Source organism: Manacus vitellinus, unplaced genomic scaffold, assembly GCF_001715985.3.
Source record: "Manacus vitellinus isolate BGI_N305 unplaced genomic scaffold, ASM171598v3 scaffold_52_pilon, whole genome shotgun sequence".
Taxonomy (NCBI): Eukaryota; Metazoa; Chordata; class Aves; order Passeriformes; family Pipridae; genus Manacus; species Manacus vitellinus.
Window position 1 is genome coordinate 1,260,227 of NW_021940628.1, and position 20,786 is coordinate 1,281,012.

The window sequence follows — 20,786 nt, forward strand, 5'->3', positions numbered from 1 at the left end:
TCCCAGCGGCACTGGAAGGATGCCCACAGCCTGTCCAGCCACCCCATCCAGCCCTGCCGCTCCCCCTGGCTAGGGGGACGCTGCCAGCTCCCGAAACATCAGTGGACAACAAATTTTTCCAAGGGGTGCTCACTGTGTCCTTCCCCAGCCTGGCCTGGCCCTTCCCGCTGCACAGGAGGGTGCAAAGCCATGGATGGCTGAGACTTGCCCCGAGGGCACTGTGCCACAGCCCAGTTTGGGGAGCTCCTGGCTCCTGTCCCCGTGGCCACACAGCCGATGGCAGAGGGGTGCCAGCCCTCCGTGGCTCCCCTTGGCTCCCAGCCCAGCGTGGCACCGACGTGCCCAGGCACGAGCCGCCCCCAGCAGCCAAACGCCGGCGTACAGTAAATAGGAGAAACTTTTATTTTTGTTACAAAAGTCAAAGGCATAAATAGATGGTGAGTCCTACAGGGCTGGGGGCAGGCCTGGCTGCTCCGCTCAGCTCCCAGCCCGGCCGGAGCCGCAGCCTCCGGAGCAGGGGAGGCCACTCAAGGTGCTGCGGGGCTGGAACCCCTTCCCCTAAAACTAGAGCTGGGCTAAGATGAGACTGGAAAGTGGGAGCTGGCCAGGGGGGTTGCAAGGGCAGACTGACCATGTACTAACTCCTGCCTGGAGAGGAGAATCCTCTCACAGACGGAAGGGCTGGTGGGGTTGGGTGTGTGATGCCACTGGCTCGGCTGTAAACGTTCTGGTGCGAACCTGCCTCTTTAACAAAAGCCCACTGGGGTGCCAACCACGACCTTCCAGCATCTACAGCAGGGAGACACCGTCACTGAGGGTCACACTGGTGGTCACGGGGAGCCACCAGCAGCAGGAGACAGCAGGAACTCCAGTTATTGCACTCGGCTGGGACGGCTGTATGGCTTTGAGCTCCGAACCCGCGGGACGGCCGTCCCGGCTCCCGGAGCGGGGTTGGAAAAGCTTTTCCTTGTGCACGGCCGCTTTCCCCTCCCCTCTGTCTCGCGGCGGGAGGGAGGGAGGGAGGGAGGCGCGGCCGCGCAGCCCTGGCGAGCGGAGGCACTCGTGGTGGTGGTCATGGCTCTGGGCTCAGCTCCCCGCGGGACGCGCCGCGGGACGCAGAGGGCTGCGGGCTGCCAGGGCTCTTGGTGCTGGATCCGCCCGGCCCGAGGGAGAGGAGAGGGGAGGAAGAGAAAGAGAGGGTTAGTGCCAGAAATACGCGAGCGAGGAGCAGCAGGAGCAGAGTGGAGCACCCGGGCTTGGTGGCAGAATGGGGACAGTGAGATGGAGAAGGAGGAGGAGGAGGAGGCAGGAGGAAGGGACAGTGGTCTCCATCACTGCTCCAAGGCACGAGCAGCAGGAGCTCGTGGGGTGCTGGAGGGAAGGAGAGAGGCAGCTCTGCAGCCCACAGGTGACACAGATCATCATGACGTGCCCTGGAAGGAACTTACCTGGGCCACAGGCACATCAGAGAGGGAACTGGGTGTCACAGAGAGGAGAACAGGCAGAGGGCAGGGAGGGGAGGCATTGCCTGGCCCACAGAATGGGTCAGGGCTGGAATTAGAACTCTGCTCCAGGTTCCACCACTCTGCTCAGGCCACAGCTCGCTCTGAACACTAAATCTCTGCATCCCTTGGGGGCTTTCTCCAGTCCCACCCCAGCAGCTCCACCAAACACAAAGCACTGTGGTGTGTCCTCCAGCCAGCCCCAGGCTGCAGGACCCCTCTGCCAACCCCCATCCACACACCCATCCCACACACCCCGCACAGACCAGGCAGCTCCATCCCTTGCCAAGCCCCAGCACGAAGCTGGGGGAAACCAAACCCATCCTTCTCTTCCTGCAAAGCCCTCAGGTGACCCTTCACCCCCACAACCCAGGGCTGGTGGGATGGATGGACGGGGCTCAGGGATGTCAGCACAGGTGGAGGGTGATGGGCTCCATGCACAGAGCTGGTCATGCAGTGGAGATGAGATGGGTGGCTCGAGTGGACGGGAGGGAGAAGAAAGTGGTTTCTTACCAGCCAACCCTCAGAAATCAGGGCTAAGGTCCAAGGAGGGGCAAATCCCGTCAGGCTGTGCAGGAAATGGCAAAGTCCTGGCAGGCATCCTCCTGGGGAAGACACCAGAGGTTATGAACCTCAGCACCTGCCACAGGGCCAGAGGGGCTGGGAGGGACAGGGAGCACAGATCCCGGCGAGGCGGGTGGGGAACGGACGCTGAGGTGACAACAGGAAGGGGATGAGACTCTGCCCAGCCTGGAGATGTGGGACAGCAAAATCCCTTCACTCCAGCAAGAGTCACAGCAGCACCAGCTGCTGCTCATCCCTCATAGCAGGAGGTTCCAGGAGCTTCCAGATGAGGCCTGAGACTACAAGAGTCCAGCTGGCACCTGAGAGATGTCAAACACCGAGACACCTGCCCTCTTCTGTCTTCAAGGAATAAAATAATAACCCAAGCAATTAACTCTTTAAAAATAGAATTTTATTGAGTAACAAAGGAAACTGGTTTAAATAAAAACAGGAAGGATTCTGGCCCCTGGTAAACCCCCCTCACTGCTCCTCTGCCATCCCCCAGGCACAAGCACTCAGTGTACAGAGCACGATGCTGGTGAATTCAGGGGGGCTGGGCTGCCCCCCAAAACGTGCTGCCTCTGCCTGAGGTTGAAATAGGTGTGTCTGATCCACGGAAACCTAATGAGCAGCTCAGCATTGCAAGCCCCTGCCCTGGTGCCAACGTGCACAACGCTCCCTGCCCCGGGTAGAAAACGTTCTATGTAGAAAAAAACCCTACAAATTGTGCAAAAACATCCAGCAGCTTTTAATAACTTGATTCAAGTATTGCTACAAGGTTTGTGGCTCTCCCTGCACCCCAGGGACACAGAGCTGGCTGCACAGGTGCAGAGTGATGGTCACAGATGAGCCCAGGCAGCTGGAACTGCTCCCCAGGGGCTGGGGACATCCCTTCATGGGTGAGCCCAGGCAGCTGGAATCACTCCCAAGCTGCTGGGAACAGCCCTGGGGACACTGCTGTCCAGAAACCCAAACCAAGAGCAGATCATGAGGTTATCAGACCCTCTCACTGCTTCCTCTGGAAAACTCCACCCAGAAAGGGCAGAACCCTCAGGAATTCACACTTTTCTGTTGACTCTTGGTCTCCTACAGACAGGACATAATCCTGGCAGGCTACAGTTCCCAAATCTGACAGCTGTAGACTTGCCAACCAGCATGTCACGAGGGGAGTCACAGAGCACAGAGTGTTTCTTCTTCCCTGTTAAAGGAGGGTCCCCCAAACTCATGTTGCTGCAAAACGTGTCTGACCAACCGGCAGGGCCAAAACACAGTGTCCTTCAGCCCCTCCCTCAGCAGCCAGCCAGAAAACAGGACCAGCAGCACCAGGACATCCTCACTAACTCCCAGGTCTGCTGGGAGCCAGAGTCCTCCCATCTGAACAGCCCAACTTACCACGGCACAGCAGCCTCTGGACAAGGAAAGTCACTCCGGCAGCGGCCGCGGTGAGACCCTGGCTGTGAAGGGACAGAACAGCCCTTCCACGTTGGCACAGGGGAGCAGGACGTGTTCGTGGATACACCAGGGATACCAGGGAGCTCATACCTCCTCCAGCCCAGAGGGGAAACCATTTGCCAGTGCCCACCTCCCACCCTTGGCCCACCTCACGACTCCCGGCAGGAATCGCAGCGATCCGCCGGAGCAGACGCTGGGGGCTCAGAGGTCTGGGGGCTCCCTGGGTGCAGCAGGAACCCCTGCTTTTGGCACGAGTCCCAGAGTCCCACAAGCTGTCAGGCTCTGCCAGCCAAAAAGTCCTGACAGGCCACATCACAGTGAAACAAATAAACAAAAAAAAAAATAATAAATAAATGTAAAAAAAAAAAGAAAGGCAACGTATGGCTCGAGTGAGTCTTTGGCAGCTCTGGGTCACAGGGCTGTCCTGCCTGAGGCTGGGAGGTGGTGAGAGGGAAAGGTACTGGCTGGAGCAAGGTGCAGGCACAGCAGGCACTGGGAACATCACAGCACTGCTAGGGAAGGCCTCCTACCATGCTGGTGTCAGTTTTGGCTCCAAAGGAAGGGATTTCGCTCTTAGGGCTGGACGGGCTCCCGTTATCTGGCTGGATAAATCCTCTTCTGTCTATCAAACTGGAGAACAGAAAGGGAAGAGGAGTTAAGGGAGTGAAGATTCTGAAGCCAGAAGCTCCCAAGCCACAGGGAGGGCTCCTTCTGGGAGCTGCCAAACAAAGCAGGGCAGGATGCTGGAGAACAAACCACACACTTGTCACACAAGCCACCAGCCAGCCCACAGGCACAGAGAGCTTTGGGTCACCACAAACCCAAAAGGGAACTGGCCAAAGGTCTTCACAACACAAAACCAACGTGAATGAGGAAAGAACTGGAGTAAAACACTATTCTCATCCCCACAGCCTCCCAGCTAACAGCTGGGCTCCCTGAATCCACAGATTTACCAGCTCTGAACTGCAGCACTGGCAGTTTGGCACCTGTGAACCCAACAAAGAGCCTGGGGGGGCACTTCAGAGCAGGGCCTGATGTAACTACAGACCTGACTGTGACTCTGACCCTCCCCTGCTGCTGCTGTTACACAGAGGTAGCACCTCCAAGATGCTCCACCTGAATCCAAATTGGATCCACTGAACAGACTCATCTCGTGGATCCCCACATGCTCCAGGATGCAGCAAGAGCTCCAAGGCAGGTCCTCAGCTCCTGTGTAAGAGCAGAGCAGGGCCTGACTCTGCCCAACTGCACCATCTTGTGACCAAGCAGTGATTATCCTGTGCTGCAGGTAACTCACACCCAGGTAAGAGTGTTTGGGGGGGGTGATACTGAGCATTCCAGGTGATCTAAGTGTTGGTAAAGCCCAGGATCTCTGCACTGGCTGGTGTAATCAGAGTATAGGAGGAAAAACATGCTAAAAAATCATAGAATCATGGAATGGTTTGGGGTGGAAGGGACCTTAAAGGTCATCTCATTCCAATCCCCTGCCATGGGGACAAGAAATAATGCCAGTACTAGTATTGACCATCTTCTGTCAAGCCCTTTCATGCTGTAACTCTCCCCTTATTCAGCTGCAGGATGTGTTTTATCTTCAAGTTCCATGAAACAATTACAAGTGACCCAAACTCATCAAGCTCCAACACAGAAGCAACAGTTCATCTCCTACTTGCACACCTCCAGCCTCTCTCTGCAGAGTGGGAAACTGTTTCCTCCACATCATCAAAGAGGACGTGTTTGTGCTGGGAGTTTCCCCTGAACCATGATAAATCCATCCTTTCCCAGAGCAGGATGCAATTCCCAGTGCTGTGGAGGCCCAAGGCTCTTACCTGGGATGGAATGGTCCACACAGCACCGCACAGCAGTTTGTGAGGATACTTTTATGGCTGTAGGGATTGGCAAACTCTGAGCCCCTCTTATTTGACCAGGACCCTTTGATCTGAAAGGGGAAGGATGGACACAGGTCAAGATGGGAAAGATGTGGGAGCAGATAATGACAGGAGGATGGACTGGATACTGGACTCATTAAGGCCCTTGCTTGAGAGGCTGAAGGTTTCTCTTGCTGCAAACATCCTCCCTCTTTGCTTTAACAAGCAGCAAAGTGCTGCCTCTTCCTATGCCAAGGTTCAGCCTTGCAGCTGGAAAGCTCTGAAGCTGTGCCCTCCTTGTGCTGCGTGGCAACGTGTCACTGCCACCATCTGCCACGCCAGCCTTCTCCTCCTCCTCCTCCCCTCTCCAAGGCTGAAAGCCCATCAGAGCAGGGCTCCAGCTTGTGGTCCCTCCTGGGCCCCTCAGGCTGAACAAACAAGGAGGGGATTCCCAGCTCATGCTGCAACCAACAGCCTCATCTGTCCCCACCCTGAGCAGCTGTCACAGGACTCTGGTTTCGAAACCCCGGCTGCAGCAGGCGTGGGCACACACTGGTGGGCAGATGCTATACCTGGCCTCAGGCCCCAGCTCCAGTGAACCATTTACCAACACATTTACCAGTACATTTCCTCCTCTTGTTTTCACTCTCTCCCCCCCCAGCTGCAACATAAGGCTGGCAATGAGGCCAGAGAGGCAACAGGCTGCTGGTGCTCTCTGTACTGGGGTACAACTTCCATGAGCTTCATTTACATGGCCTTGAGCAGTTCTGCCACACCTCAAGTGGAGAGGAAAGGGGAAAAAGCCAAAAAAAAAAAAAAAAAGGGATGCAAACCTACCTGGAAGCTTCCAGCAAGGATTACAGGTACTTCTGGCCAGAAGGGTGAATTTTGATTCTGAGGATCAGACAGATCCTGCTTTTCCATACAATTTGCCCCACTCAGGGCACTCATTTGGCCCTTGGAGTCTGCATGCACCTCAGATTTGAAGGTAAATCTCATCAGATGTCTGTGCATTATTTGCTAATTAGAGATGAGGAACCGCCAGAGACAAAGGGACTTGCCCAGGCTCTCGGAGGAAATCTGTGGTTATACAGGATGCTGAATTCACATCACCAAGCTGACACCCAAATAAATCTCTGGGGCCAGCCTTCTTTATTTTAATCTCAGAACTCCTAATTTTAAGCAAGGCCACAAGCAGACTGGAAAAAACACACACGTGATGGTTCTAACTCAGCTACCTGAAACTGCAGCCTGAATGCCCTGGGCACAGGCTGTTTGCTCTGCAGTGGGTTATCACAGGCCATGCAGGCAGCACATCTTACTGAAACACTGCACTGAGACAGCCAAGGACTCCCTGAAAACCTGCTCAGGGTGGATCAGGGACAGCCTGGCAGAAGGAGGAGCATTCAGGTACTGATAGAGAAGGACAAGGTACTTACATCTTCATTTGTTGTCAGGTTGGAGGCGACTAAATAAGTGTGAAAACCTGAGAGGCCCAAAATAGACCAGACTGAGAAAAAACAGATCACCAGCTCCAGCACAGTGAAGCAAAAGTCAAGGAAGTCTCAAAGAACAAAATCATCCTGCAAGGAGAGGCAGAGGGCTGTTTGGGGAGGTTTGGGCAAGCTTCCCATTCCCTGTGCTGGTCTGCAGGGATCCACCAAGGCACAGCCTGCTCCAGCTGCTCCCCTCTCCATCTAAACTGGCAAACTCAGAAACAAGTTTGTCACCCACCCTTACAAAGAGCTCCTGGCCCCTCCCTGTTAATTAGTATTGCTGCACCAGTGCTGGGCACCCCAAGCAGCTGCTGGCAGCACAAGGATATCTTGCGGGTGTCGTCTTCAGAGTGGCCAGGAATCCATCCCTTTGAGAACCTGCAAAGCAAAACGGGACAAGGAATGGCATCCCATCAGGCAGCCCTGCCTCTCCAGCCAAAACTCCCCTCCTGAGCAGGCAGACACCTCCCTGAGAGCTGTATGGATCTGTCTGTCTGCCTGAGCAACATCTGCAGTCTGGGAGTCAGCAGAAATGTCAGCGCACAGACACAGCTCCAGGAGATTTGGGGCTGATGGGAAAGTCACCTTCCCTGCCAGGTTAGGAGCGGATGCAGCACCAGCTCATCTGCTCTGGATGGGGAGAACTCCATCCCCAGCTCTCAAGCAAGCAAGGTGCAGCTGGATCTGTGGTTCCCTGAAGTCTGGGGCCCTGTTTATTTGAGACCCACACTCAAAATCCTGGTGTAACCCAACCGGGCCCTTCCCACGCTCTGTCCCAACAGCAGCAGTGACCCAGAGCTGCCTGAGGTTGTTGGTGGCCCTGAGCACAGCACACAGCAGTGGCAGGACCTGTGGTACTCACGCAGGGTGAGGTGGGTGACGACGCAGGCGAAGATGAAGGCGGTCAGGAAGGAGAGGGAGAGGATGAAGGCGTAGAAGAAGCGATAGTTGCGCTTCCCCACACAGTTCCCCACCCAGGGGCAGTGGTGATCGAATCTCTCTGAAACAAAGGGACACGTGAGGGACACAAAGTGAGGACTCCTGCCACCTCAACCCCAAAATGGAGCGAACTCTGCTCAGACTCCAGAAATGAGGAGCTACAAATCGAGCTTCCACCCACCATCCGGAGACTGCAACCTCTCCGCAGCAGCACGTAGGCACAAAGTTTCAGTGGAGCATTGCTGCCTGCTCACATGGTCTTTTTTGTCACCAAGGGTCAAACCTTTCCTCTCACAACCTGTTAAATACAAGCCTTGTGACTGGTAACTATCACTGCAACTGAAAGGGAAGAGGGACAGAGCAGGAATTCTTCCAGCTCCCCACAGCACTGGGTGTGTGCACGTGGCAAGGCTGCTCCCTCCTTGTGTGTCAGCTCCCTCCTCCTTCTTAGGGGCAGAAATACTTTTCCAAGTTATAAAGATACATCTCTAAACCCACAGAAACTGCCTGGGAACCTGGGGCAGGTGCAGTGTATCTGGAAACACCCTAATGAAAGGGCTGACAAGACTGTGGTAACCATTTCATGCGGAGCATCACTGCTAACACAACTCACAGCACAGCCTGCTCCCCCAGACACCTCCTCTGCAAACACTGCTGCTTTCCAGCCTCAGCAGGAGGCACAGCCACCCAGGGCTATCCCCAAACACCAGCAGCTATGATGGTGTCTCTGCCAGCCCGGGGACAGCAAGGCCACACACAGCAAGGAGCCTGCAGCAAACCTTGTTTGTTGGAGGCCTGAACTGCATTTTTCAGTACCATCCTTCCAGAAGCAGGAAAAACAGAGACAAAGAGTCTTGGACCTAAGCCACTGCACTGGTGCTGCTTTCATTTTAAATGAGAAGAAGACAGACCACCCAGTATCTTGTTTTATAATCCTTTAGAAGAAAAAGCAATCTGTCCAGGAACAAAAGTGACAGGATCAGTGACAGGACTCAAGGGAACGGTATTAAAGTTGTGTCAGGGGAGGTTTAGGTTGGATTTTAGGAAAAGGTTCTTCCCCCAGAGGGTGGTGGGGCACTGAACAGGCTCCCCGGGGCAGTGGGCACAGCCCCGAGGTTCAAGGAGTGTTGGGACAACGCTCTCAGGGACAGGGTGGGATTGTTGGGGTGCCGTGGGCAGGGCCAGGAGCTGGACTGGATGATCCTTGCGGGTCCCTTTCAGCTCAAGATCTCCTGTGATCACACAGTTAAGCCCCCCTTCCCCCTGGGACAGCAGCCCCCCTGCCCCTGCCCCGCTCACCGACGCAGTTGTCGCAGACGCTGCAGTGGGAGGTGCGCGGGGGGCGGAACATCTTGCAGGTGTAGCAGTACTTGAGCTTCACCACGTACTTGTTGATCACCACCTCCATGGTGCGGGCGGGAGGGCGGTACGTGGAGGTCCCCATGCTGTCTGTGAGGGCAAGGAGGGACACTCAGAGCCTGCACCTTCCCCCTGAACTGCTTCCCAGCACGGGGGAGGGACTGGCATGTGCTCCCCTGGTTTTAGGGAAAGCCAAGAGGCAGCCAGGAACTCCACTCAGCTCCTCACAGCGTTATTTATGTCCTCTCTTTGTTCGGTGGCTGGGGTGCCAAGAGGAAGCAGTAAGTGCCCAAGTGCTGTGAGAACGTCAAGCAATTTAGAAATGGTGAGTGTAAAGCAGTGCCCAGTAACACCAGCTCGTCTCTGCGAGTCCAAGGGGTCACAACATCTGTGAATGCACGTGTGGTTCCTCCTCTGCTGCCACAGGACTCAGGGTGGCCTCAGCAGGAGCGTCCCAGCACACAACCTGCCACCCCACAGCTGGAGCTGTGGCACCACCAGCCTCAAGGGATTCATTTCCATCACCACACGTCCCAAGTGCTCCAGCAGATTCCCTGAGATTTGACATGTGTGTGTTCATAGCATGAGAGGATTCCTCCTCCCTGAGGTGGAAACTGAAGATTTCTAGAAACACAAGTTCTGTCTGTGTGTGATGCCACTTCACTGTTCCCTGGGGACTGGCAGCTGGAGACTGTTGCTCTGCACAGTAAAAGCCAGAAAACCCCTGCATCATGTTTGCAATTTTGGGGATTATTCCTTTTAGTCCCTCCTAAAAGAGCACCTTTCCAGCTCTGAGGGAGTCTTTGAAAACAGTGATGCAACAGTGAGCATGTTAAGAGGATAATAAGTGGATTATATTAACAGTAACAGCTGGCACATCAGGCAGCATCTGCAGCCAGATTACTGCTTTAGGCCCTTATAAATAGAAACGTTGGATCACCACTCTGGGGATATTTTAAACCCATTTTTTAAGTCAGATGTAGAATTAACTGCCTTGCAACTGTCTTCAGCGGGACAGATTCAAGCTGTCTCACATCAGCTTTCCTAAAGCATTTATTACAACCAGTCACAGCAACAAGGTCCAAAGCTCCTGGATGCAAACACCTTCTTGGCTGTCCCCAAACCAGCGTGACAGAGCAGTTTTCAGAAGAGGACAAACATTAGCCTACACTAAAGAACACCTTGCAGCACAGCAGGCCCAATGGAAAGGCATAATCTTAAAAAGCATTAATTATCCTTCAACTCTGCTGCCTGGGAAGGCGATGGGACTGAACAGGAACAAAAAACACCTCTGATGCTCTGCAGATCCTCTCTGAAGCACTGCCTGCTGCGCTGGAGGAGCTTGTTGCACCTCGTACCAGGACTCATAAGACACTCTCAAGCCTCACAATGTGATACTCTGGTTTCTCTCATCCCCTGGACAACCAGTAAGGAGGCAAGACCCAAAAAGTGGGGCTCGCTGAGCCTGGAATGTGCGTGTGCACAGACACACAGCCATGCACTGAACCAAACACAGGAGAGGGAACAGAGGTCTCACCAATCCGTTTTTCCAGGTCTGCTGCCTCACTTGGGGTGGCTCTGGGCAGGATTCCTGGGTCTCTGAAGCTTGTCTGGAGCAGGCAGCTGATGACAAAGAAGAAGAGGACGGCGGCGATGATGGGGATGGCCAAGGTCAGGTGAGTGGCAAGGAATGGGCAGCTGTTAAAAACATGGATAAAATGATAACATTCAATCACTGTAGAGAACCAGGTGTCAGCTGGGACATACACACTAGGAATTATCACAGGGTAGTGGGCTCAAGCACTGCTGCTCTGCAGAGACCTCTGGGTATGACAGCCTTTTTGGGGTTATCAACCTTTTTGGGGGTGTCCCGTGCAGAGCCAGGAGCTGGAGTCAATGATCCTTGTGGGTCCCTTCCAGCTCTGGATATTCTATGAACAGCAAGAGCCAGCCCAGAAAACACTGGAGTGGTGCTGGGTCTTTGGCACCAAGACACACCAAGGCCCCTGCACACAACCTCTTTTGTCTTCTGAAGTCCCAGAATCACGTCTCAAAAACCCCCCAGCCGCCCCAAAGCCTGGTCACCTCTACAACAGCACCACCAGGAACACACAGGCAAACCCCCCAAGCCACACAGGGATGAGAATCAGCGTGACCACGATCCCTTTTTGTCCAACACATGATGCTGAGGGGGATTTTGGCTCCGATTCAACACAGCTTTGCCGACTCTGGATGACTCATGTGCCCTTCCTGGTGTGCCAGATGTTTGGACGAGGACACTTCCAGCACTGGGCCCTGTGACAAGCCACCAGGCATCTCTGCAGTCAACAGCCACTCCTGGGCTCACCCTGCTACAACCTGGGGCTGTTTTTCCATAGATGGGGACTGGTGTGATCACACTCCACACCAGCGCAGCTCCGTTACTCTCGGGTGGCAGGTGAGGACACCAGGGGACACACACAGTGCCACAGACCCCTCCTGCAGAGGGATTTGCTGTCACAAGCACTGATCACACCCGGCACAGACGGACAGGCTGCCCCAGCCCTGATGCCTGTGGGCAGTGCTCAGGCTCAGCAATGCTCTGCAGCAGTTTTGAGAGGATTAAGCAACTTTTGTTTCACCTCCCGAGCTCAGCTGTCCAGAACAAAGCAGCCACTAAGCAACAAAGCCCCTTCAGCCCAAGCCCCTTGGTCGACTCTCTGGCAGAGGGACAGAAAGGTCTGTGAAAGGAGATGTGATCTTGTTGTCACCCCTTTCCTGGGAGAACTTCTGGAGCCCACTTTGCCCCATCAGAGAACAAGAAATCACATAAATCAAAGAATCCCAGAATGTTTTGGGTTGGAAGAGACCTTACAAATCCTCCAGTTACACCCCCCTGCCATGGGCAGGGACACCTTCCACTATCCCAAGTTGCTCCAAGCTCCATCCAACCTGACCTTGAACACTTCCAGGGATGGGGCAGCCACAGCTTCTCTGGGCAATCTGCTCCAGGTTTTTCCATACAAACACGAAGCGTAGACACAGGCAAGATTGCTGTACATCCAGCAAACAGTAACCAGTGCAACAGAGGCATCCTGCTAAAATAACAACTTGGAAAGCCCCAGGGCATCTTCAAGCCCAAGAGAGTGACTCGGCAAGGAGGGAGGCAGAGCAGATGTCCTCTGCCTGGCCACACAAAGCAGTCACTGTGCTAGAGCTGCCCGTCAGTCCCAGACCCAGCGCAGGGAGCTGTCAGGGGCACGGATGACACGGGAGAAAGGAGTTTTTCCAGCGGGATGCTGCGACTGCCTCCCGCAGCTGCCTGCCCCTCTCAGCTCATCTGACTTCTCAGAACCTCTAATCCGATCAAATGCCTTCATCTCCCCGCCAGCAGGCTCCGGCAGCTTTACTCCAAGACTTGCGGGGATAACGCCGTGATCCAAAGGCAGGCACTGCCCTCCCGCCCCAGGGAAAAGCATCTCCCTTCCCTCCCGCGGCGGGACGGCAGAATCCCTCCGAGGTGCCAATAACCCACGGTGCTCCTGCCCTCCTGCAGGGCAGTGCAGGACATAACGGGGTGCTCCTGGCTCTCCCCTCCCTCAGGGTGCAGGAGCAGGGAGCTTTCCCTGGAGCAGCTTTCCAAAGGAAAGGGGGCGGGGATGTGCACGCTGCCCTTCTTTCCCCGGACACCCCGCTCCAGCGGGGGCAGAGCTCCAGTGCAGACCCTCGGAGTGGGACCCCAAGGATTTCACCATTTAACAGAAAGCACTATTCGCGAGATCCCAGCGGTGGGCAAAGCCCACCAGCCTCTCGGGGTTCCCTCGGCTGCAATTTTAGGCCAGTTCGTCTTGGGAGCAAGAACGGGACACTGGGTCGGGGTGGGGGCGGCATATTTAGAGACCGTGGGGGATCCTGGGGGGATGTTAAACCCCTTCCCGGGGCCACACTAAGCAAACAAGGTGCAGGGACACCTCTGGGCCCCCATAAACACACCTGGGGACAGGTGATGGGGGCAGTGACTGCCTGCGAAGGGGGTCTGGGGGCTGTGCAGTGGGGAAAGGGCTTGGAGGGGTCAGTGGGGAGAAGGGGGGGATAACGGGGCTCCCACGGAGGGGGGAAGGCGTCCCCCCAGCCCACCTCCCTCCACCACGGGGATAAGGGTGGGATGCCAACTAACCCCCAACTCCCCCGAACGGAGGGGGCTCAAAGAGGGGGGGTCAAGGGCTGATTGCGGGGAAGGAGCCGAGGGACAGCCCCCGCACGGCCTCGCCGCCCCCAGACTCACTCGAAGGCGAAGAAGAGGCCGCTGGTGACCAGGATGAGGCCGAGGGTGAGGACGAAGACGCCGCTGTGCCGCGCCAGCCTATGAGGCGGCGCGCCGCAGACAGAAGCCGGTTGCGCCGGGAACACCTCCACTTTCCTGCGGGGGCCGCCGCGGCCGCGGGGGGACGGCGGGCGCGGGGGCGGCGAGGCGATGTGCCCGGCCCGAGCCGCCGCCTGCCGCCCGGGCGGGATCTGCCGGTACTCTTTCGCAGTCCCTTCATGGCCCCGCATGCGGCGCACCGGGCCGCCGGCCCGGCCCCGCCGCTCCCGCCCGGCCCCGCTCCCGGCCCGGCCCCGGCCCGTGCCTTGCCAGCCCGGCCCCGGCCGGTGCCGCCCCGCGCCCCCGGGCCCGCCCCGCCGCACAGCGCCCCTGCCGGCCGCCGCCGCACGGACGCCGAGACAGAGCCCGGGAGCCCGTGATCTAACACGGATCCCGGGAACCGCTGATCACCATCCAACACGAGCCCTGATCCCTGATCCCCCATCCGCAGACACCGAGCCCTGCTCCTGATCCCCATCCCAACACCAAGCCCTGAGCCCTGATCCCCATCCCAACACCAAGCCCTGATCCCCATCCCAACACCGAGCCCTGGTCCCGGGAGCCCTGATCCCCATCCCAAAACTGATCCCGGGACCCCTGATCCCCATCCCAACCCCGATCCCAGCCCCAACCCTGGCCACGACACCGATTCCGATTCCAATCCTGATCCCGACTCCGATCTTGGGATCCCCGATCTCGGGACTCAAGGCCCCAATCCCAACCCTGATCCTGGGACCCTCGATCATAACCCTGATCCCAATCCCAAACCCCCCGATCCCAACCCCAGGACCCCTGACCCCGACCCCGATCCCAACCCTGACATCCAAGATCCAAGCCCAACCTCGGGACCTTCGATCTCCAACCCCTGACCCCAATCCCCGAAACCCCGAGCCCAACTCCACATCGATCCCATCTCAACCCGGAAACCCCTGACCCCTGATCCCGCCCTGACTCCCTGATTCCCACTCGCAATCCCAACCCTGACCTCGATCCTCCGGGATCCCCGCCCCCTAATCCCCGCCCCTGCCAGCAGAGTGGCGGTGAGTCTGCCCCTCACCGGTAATCTTCACGTGTTTCATTAGGAGTGCTGTGCCCGTTCCCAAACCCACCGGCCCCGCCGCCGCCACCCCCTACCCGTGCCCTGCCCTGCCCCCACAGCACCCCAGGCCAAGCCCAGCCGGTTTGGAGCTGTGGAGAAGGAACCAGCATGGTCTGAGCTGCTCACAGCAGCTGGATCCTCCCTGTCCTCCAGCTGTGCCCACCAACAACATCCCAGAGGGTTCCCAAATCCATCACACCGGCCCCACCATAAATCACTGCCTGCCATAAGTCTCCCCCAGGAGATGCAGGAACCGAGGTGCATTCCTGTCCCAGGGAATGGGAATTTTGGCTGTCAGTAACAGGACACTGCACCATCACACCGTGGAGAACATCCCACTTGGGACACAGCAGCTCCGTACACACGTAGTAACGGAGGAGTAACACCTTTGTAACTGCAACAGCATCACAGCTACGTCAGGCTTCCAGAAAAAATGAGTTTCAATTCTGACTGCTCCCAGTCTGTGCCAGCACATCCTGCTATGTCCACGGGAGGAAGTTGCAGTGCAGGAGCAGTCCCAGCAGCCAGTAGCACAGGAAGAATCCCAGGATGCCCTTGCTGAGGGGGGTAATTAATCGCCAGTTCAGCAGCAGCCTCACAACGGGGTTGTCTGGAGTCCCTTTCCCACTGGAACTGGGAGATTTACTTAGGACAGACCTCCCAGGGGGTGGATTATCAGTCCCTGCACTCCAGAGTAAAGGTTCGTGTTCCTGAAGCAGGTGAGCGGAGAACCAGTACAGGATGGGAGAGGAGGAGCCGAGGAACCGGGTCAGCACCTGGAGACAACAGGCACAGCAAAATTCACACCAACTGCAGCTCTCTAATTGTGGCCAGCCCTGACCCCGAGGTGTGGAAGGAGCCCCAGTCCCAAGGCATGGAAAGAACCCTGATCCCAAGGTGTGGAAGGAGCCAAGGGCCTGCCTTAGGCTGCTGATAAAGGGGATGGAAATACAACCCCAATTCACGGCATTAGGATTTATTACATCAATATGACCTCCCAGCACAGCCTGCTTCATCTCTTACAACACTGTGTGAGCAGCTAAGGGGTCCCCAGGTTTTGCTCCCTGTCACTGCCCAGCTCAGGGCAGATTTGAATCTCAGCCTTTGATTATTCTGTTACTGGAACTCCCAAACTTTGGTGCCACCAGTTTTTGGTTTCCATTCCCCTGTGCTGCCCTGCAGCTGGGACAGCTTTGGGCTGTGCCTGTCACTCCCTCAGACCCCATAAAGGAATATGTGCCATGAGTGTCCTACCTGCACGTGCATGCAGAAGAATCCAAAGGCCAGCAGGGCCGTGGCATGGACCACGTACACAAAGGCAGCAGGGCAGCAAAATCCATCTCTTGGTTTTCCCTCCTCTTCACTCTTACTTCGCTCCAGACCAAGAGTCAGGCAGTGCCGGGGGTTTGTGCTGATGTAGCTCCAGGCAGCCCACGAGACCAGAAGGGTCACAGGCAAAGCCAGCAAGAAATTTGGGATCTGTCTGAGCTCAAAGTATCTTAGAAAGCCCACGTTCCAGTAAGTGTCTTGGATGTAGGAATAGACCACAGGGACCCACTGGGAGCACCAAGGGGGTTTAGCCCCATCCATGGCTGCCGGATGATAGCCCTTGTCCCGAGCCAGCTGCAGCAGTGGCTCGGGAATGGTCTGATCCAGGCCGGTGCCAGGACCACAGAACCTCAGGTAGGCATAGTACTGAAACAAAGCAAAAGGTAGAAAAATCCCAGCACTCATCAGGACCGCCGAAGATGCCAGGCTAAGGACCTGCTTCCACAACAGAGGGAGCTTCCTTAGGGATCCTGATCCCACCTGCAGCTGGAGGGCAAAGCGTTTACCCTGAGAGTAGAGGAAGAAGCCAGCGTTAATCAGCCCGTTGGCACGAGCCCCAGAAGCCAGGGAGAAGAGCAGCCCACTGAGCCAGCTCTGCCCCTTCTCCAGCTGCCACATGGCACCGAAGGCCAGGAAGGCAAACATGCTCTCCGAGTAAGCAGCTGCCATGAACACGTTGGCGGGGCTGAGAGAGAAGAGGAGGGCGGCGAGGAAGGCCAGGCGGCGCCGCCGCAGCACCACACGGCCCAGCTCGTACAGGGCAGCGGCTGCCAGGGCGGAAAACAGGGAATTCAGCAGCACAGCCGAGAGCAGGAGGCGGCTCCGCAGCCGCAGCAGCCCCTGCAGGGGCCACAGGGCCCCCCCGGCCACGGCCCACAGGCTGAGGGGGTAGAGCGGGAGGAAGGCGCAGTTGTGCTCGTACAGGTATCCGTGCTCCGCGATGAAGAGGAAGTGCTCTGCATCCCAGTGGGACAGCCCGCCCAGCAGCCACTCCACCAGCACGTCCCACGGGCTGGGCTCCCACAGCCGAGGGGGAGAGAAGGCGTCTGCGGCGTGATCCGGGATCAGCAGGTTAAAGGCAGCCTGGAAAAAGAAGAGAGGGTTGAAGCCCGGCAGGGATCCTCCAGTGCCGAAAGCAGCGGGCAGGAGAACTCCCGGGGTTCAAACAAAGGGATCAGAGCAGCACCAAAGTCAGGGTGAGGGGCTTCGTTTGTAAGGACGCCTGTGAGGTTGGGAAAAGGGGCAAACACAACCTTATTTATTTATATCTGAACAGAATAAAGCTCTGGGGGATGTATCCAGCTCTGGGGGATGTATCCAGCATGAATCCCCACCGCACTGGCCAGGGAAAGCTGCTCAGGCTGCACACGCTCACTCCAGGCACCCCAGGTTTCCCCATCAAGCAGAAGCACCTCATGGAGCACAAGAGGTACTAAGGAGAGAAGCCTGGGAGCAGCACACTCCAGCTGTCCCAGCTCCACTGGCTGAGGGACAGGAGACTTGCCTGCAGCAGCAGTGTCAGGGCTCGACAGCGCCCGGCGAACCACACGACCTCCCAGAGTTGGGGGTCTTCCCTCCTCACCAGCTCCATTCCACGCTTGGAAGTTGCCTCAGCAGGTCACTGATGTCAGGGGAATTCTCCCTCCGGTTTGGGAAGCCTGGGTTGGTAAACAGAGAGGACAGAGAAAGGGATTTCTGGCTTCAGCCTCATTTATAAATGATGCGCCTTTATTTACTATCAGGCACTTCAAAGGGTGCAAATCTCCGTGAACAGGAAAGTCACTGATGGGGAGATGACGCAGAGACCTCTTTGATATTGTTCCTATTAAAAAAAAATTCCCTGACTTCTTAACCTTGGCTAGGACACAGAGGGAGAGAGGTTATGTCATGTACTCTGAGCCCATTCCTCATCGGACTGGACTAAATCCCTGGAGCAGACAGGCTCCATAGCTGCCTCAGCAGGAACACCAGCAGCTGGAGCCAAGCCTCCTCACACACATCCAGTTCCAGTGCAGTGAAGGAGATTTAAACCTCTTTTCCTTGGAATAGAGACAGGATTCATGTGGAATCTGAGCGTAACATCCGTGTAAGCAGTTGCTGTGTGGGGCTCACGGTGCTGCCAGACTCCCTCTCCTCTCTCCTGCTCCATGTTTGCCCCTGGAGAGCCAAGAATGGATGAGCTCAGCATTTACTCCACGGCACCATCTCTGTCAGAGGAAGGTGGTACACAGGTACACAGCTTTCCCCCAACACAGGCAGCACCTCCAGGACACGAATTTTTCACCACTCCACCCTCACCACCAGCAGTTTTCCAGTATTTTGGCAAAGCTCCTGACTCCAGAGTGTGGGCACCTGCCTGGCAAACGTGTGCTGAGGTGGCTGTCATCCACCTCCTCCCTGCAAATCCCACCTGCAGGATTTAAAACTCCTTGTGGAGCCTCCCCCCCCCCTCCCAGTTTAATTCCTGCATGTCCTGGATGAGGTTGTGGCCCAGCTCGGAGCCCCTGGCCCCATGCCAGGGGAGGAGGGTGGGATCTGCCCTGCAGGTTTTTAAGATAAGACATTTCTTCCGTTGGTTCCCCAGCCACCAACTGCTTTTCAGTTTGAGAAACACACAACCCACAGCTCTCACCAGGTCCCAGTGACACCACATCCTGCACTTCTGTCTGCCCCAGCACTTTGTAACACGTAAAGGTCCCCAAATCGATCGCTTCACAATCTAAAATCACCCAGAGGGTTCTCTATTACCATTTTACTGATGGAGGAAAAACCATGCCAAGGTTTGAAACTGCACGAGAGAGTAGAAAGCGAGTCACCAGCAAGGCAAAAACCAAGATCCAAACACACTCATTGGTAGTTCCAGTCCCCAGCCACAGGGTTATGCTTCTTATTTAGCCACAAATGAAAGTTTTGGAGTTGTTCCTATTCCCCTTGTGCTCCCCAGCACTCACAAAGCAACTAGTGGGAGGCACATTCTCCTGAATCACGAAGCTGTGACGTTATTTTAAGCGAGGGGACACTTCAACCCAGCTGTAAATCCTTTTAAAGCACATTCACAGCTGCAAATCCTATTAAAGCACAGCGGCAAAAATTGTCCCGGCACTTTAAATACTTTTTTTTTTTTTTTTTCAAAAAAGCAGAGAAAAAGCCTCGCCTGAATGTGCCAAGAGAGCTCAAAGCAAACAGCTTTAAAAAGCCTGTTCCTGTCACGACTCAGCACACCTTGTGATGGAGCAAAGCCTACAAAGAGCTGCAGCCCACAAGCACCATTCGGGTAAAGAACTCGGCATCAGGGCTGGAATGGCTCTGCCTGCCCCAAAAATCCTGTGGGAAGGAGCACCTGCACTAACGGAAAGGGAAAAAAAAAATAAAAATAAAGGAGCCGGAAAGGCAGAAGTGGGTTAAAAATATTTCGGTAGGAAAAGATGCAAAGCCTTAATTAAAGATTGTTTTTTCTCTCCGGGGTTCTCGCGCTTCCCCTCGCTCTGAAGATGCGAATTGCAGTTTGGAAACAGCGCTAAAAAAAAGGATGTGGGGGAAAAAAATACGGGGGACTAAATAGAGGCTGGGCGAACGAGCATGGAAGGGGAAATGAGCACGGAAACGTGAACTCGGCCAGCTCTGTTCAGGAGCAGTGCAGGGCGGGGACCAGCCGGTGGCAGCAGCCGCTCGCCACAAAGGCATTTCCCCGGCTGGGGTATGGAATTCTGCTCCAGCCTGCATCCCACAGCAGTCTGGGCACCTCTTGGTACTTCCCCAACCTGCTGCGATATTCAAGAGATAACCCAGACACGTTTAAAAACCAAAATGCTGAAGAAACACAACGGAATTCTGGAAATCCCCCTCGCCCAGGGCTGTTTCTGTGGGCCTGGGAGCTCTGGGCCTTCTCTCCAGTTCCAGCTGCTGGTCCAGAGGCTGCAGCTCCAGAAGAGCTTCCCTTGTTATCTGACTGGAAATGGGAGTGTTTTTACCCCTTTGTGCCTTTTGTAAGAGCTCACGTGGGTGAACTAAACCTGCTCTGGGGCAGAACACAACCCTGCCCGCTCCGCTCTGAGCCCTTGGCTTCACCCTCACCTCCCCTGTCCCACAGGGATGTAACAACTGCTCTGCACAGCACGTCCAGGGAGGGACTGGCTTCTGCTGGAATGCCGGGGATCACCCTGGACTCTCACTCCCTGTCTCAGGTGGCCAAACCCACACGAGCAGGAAAAGGGACACAGAGTTATCTCCTCTCAAAGATAAGAGGAGTCTGGGATTTGCAGAGTCCCCGGCAGAGGTTTGACGGGGCTGAAGTGCTGAACAGGGACGTTTCCAAGATTAGGGACGTTTCCAGCCTCTGTGTTTATGAATGGATGGACACACGAGGGTTCACAGGCCCACCCTGCCTCAAGCGGACACGCTGCCACCAACCTCGGCGGTGCCAATAACCCCCGTTATTCCCCTTCCTGCCCCGATACCGGCGCCAGGGACCAGTAGTCCTGGTCCCGATCCCCATCCTGATCCCAATGAACCCGAGTACAATCCCAATGCCAGTGGTCCTGGTCCCGATCCCCATCCTGATCCCAATGAACCCGAGCCCAATCCCAATGCCAGTGGTCCCGGACCATGGGACCTGGTGGTGCTGGTCCCGGTCCCGATGATCCCAATCCCGGTGATCCCAATCTGAATGCTCCCGATCCCCCTCCCGATGATCCCGATCTCGGTGATGCCCAATCCCGACCCTCGTGACCCCAGTCCCGGTGATCCCAGAGCTCCCGGTGATCTCTGTCCCGGTCGAGGCGCTGCCCATCACAGTCCTGATCCCGATCCCGATCCCAATCCCGATCCCATGCCGTGCCG

At 56.1% G+C, this 20,786-nt stretch overlaps 2 protein-coding genes across 4 annotated transcripts; both read right to left on the reverse strand.

The window, feature by feature from the left end:
• Positions 1-563: 563 nt before the first annotated feature.
• On the reverse strand, positions 564-13,570 carry ZDHHC18 (zinc finger DHHC-type containing 18). Of its 2 annotated transcripts, XM_018081304.3 has the most exons (10): positions 13,442-13,570; positions 10,715-10,875; positions 9,118-9,267; positions 7,742-7,879; positions 7,209-7,257; positions 6,823-6,925; positions 5,345-5,454; positions 4,049-4,148; positions 2,016-2,107; positions 564-1,148 (listed from the first exon to the last, which is right to left on the reverse strand). In XM_018081304.3, the coding sequence occupies exons 3-9, from the start codon at positions 9,260-9,262 to the stop codon at positions 2,066-2,068; spliced, it is 687 nt and encodes a 228-aa protein (XP_017936793.1). In that variant the 5' UTR covers positions 9,263-9,267; positions 10,715-10,875; positions 13,442-13,570; the 3' UTR covers positions 564-1,148; positions 2,016-2,065. The 2 variants fall into 2 exon arrangements, with proteins under 2 accessions (XP_017936793.1, XP_017936794.1); XM_018081305.1 differs by lacking the exons at positions 564-1,148; positions 2,016-2,107 and having other exon boundaries at positions 2,487-4,148.
• A 1,137-nt stretch (positions 13,571-14,707) lies between these two features.
• Positions 14,708-19,288, reverse strand: PIGV (phosphatidylinositol glycan anchor biosynthesis class V). 2 transcript variants are annotated; one of them, XM_018081300.2, is made up of 4 exons: positions 17,979-19,288; positions 17,452-17,605; positions 15,873-17,030; positions 14,708-15,394 (listed from the first exon to the last, which is right to left on the reverse strand). In XM_018081300.2, exons 2-4 carry the CDS (start codon positions 17,536-17,538, stop codon positions 15,098-15,100), a joined length of 1,542 nt encoding a protein of 513 aa, XP_017936789.1. In that variant the 5' UTR covers positions 17,539-17,605; positions 17,979-19,288; the 3' UTR covers positions 14,708-15,097. The 2 variants fall into 2 exon arrangements, with proteins under 2 accessions (XP_017936789.1, XP_017936787.1); XM_018081298.2 differs by lacking the exon at positions 17,979-19,288 and having other exon boundaries at positions 17,452-17,905.
• Positions 19,289-20,786: the final 1,498 nt, after the last annotated feature.

Bases quoted from the DNA above. Each gene is read 5' to 3' on its own strand.
- ZDHHC18 (XM_018081304.3), bottom strand. From the start codon at position 9,262: ATGGGGACCTCCACGTACCGCCCTCCCGCCCGCACCATGGAGGTGGTG. The intron at 7,258-7,741 runs GTGAGTACCACA...TTTGCTTTGCAG, and splicing joins CGTCACCCACCTCACCCTGC to GTTCTCAAAGGGATGGATTC. The intron at 6,926-7,208 runs ATATCCTTGTGC...CTTTTGCTTCAC, and splicing joins CTGAAGACGACACCCGCAAG to TGTGCTGGAGCTGGTGATCT.
- PIGV (XM_018081300.2), bottom strand. From the start codon at position 17,538: ATGGAGCTGGTGAGGAGGGAAGACCCCCAACTCTGGGAGGTCGTGTGG. The intron at 17,031-17,451 runs GCAAGTCTCCTG...TTCTTTTTCCAG, and splicing joins CCCTGACACTGCTGCTGCAG to GCTGCCTTTAACCTGCTGAT. The intron at 15,395-15,872 runs GTAGGACACTCA...TGTTGTCTCCAG, and splicing joins TCTTCTGCATGCACGTGCAG to GTGCTGACCCGGTTCCTCGG.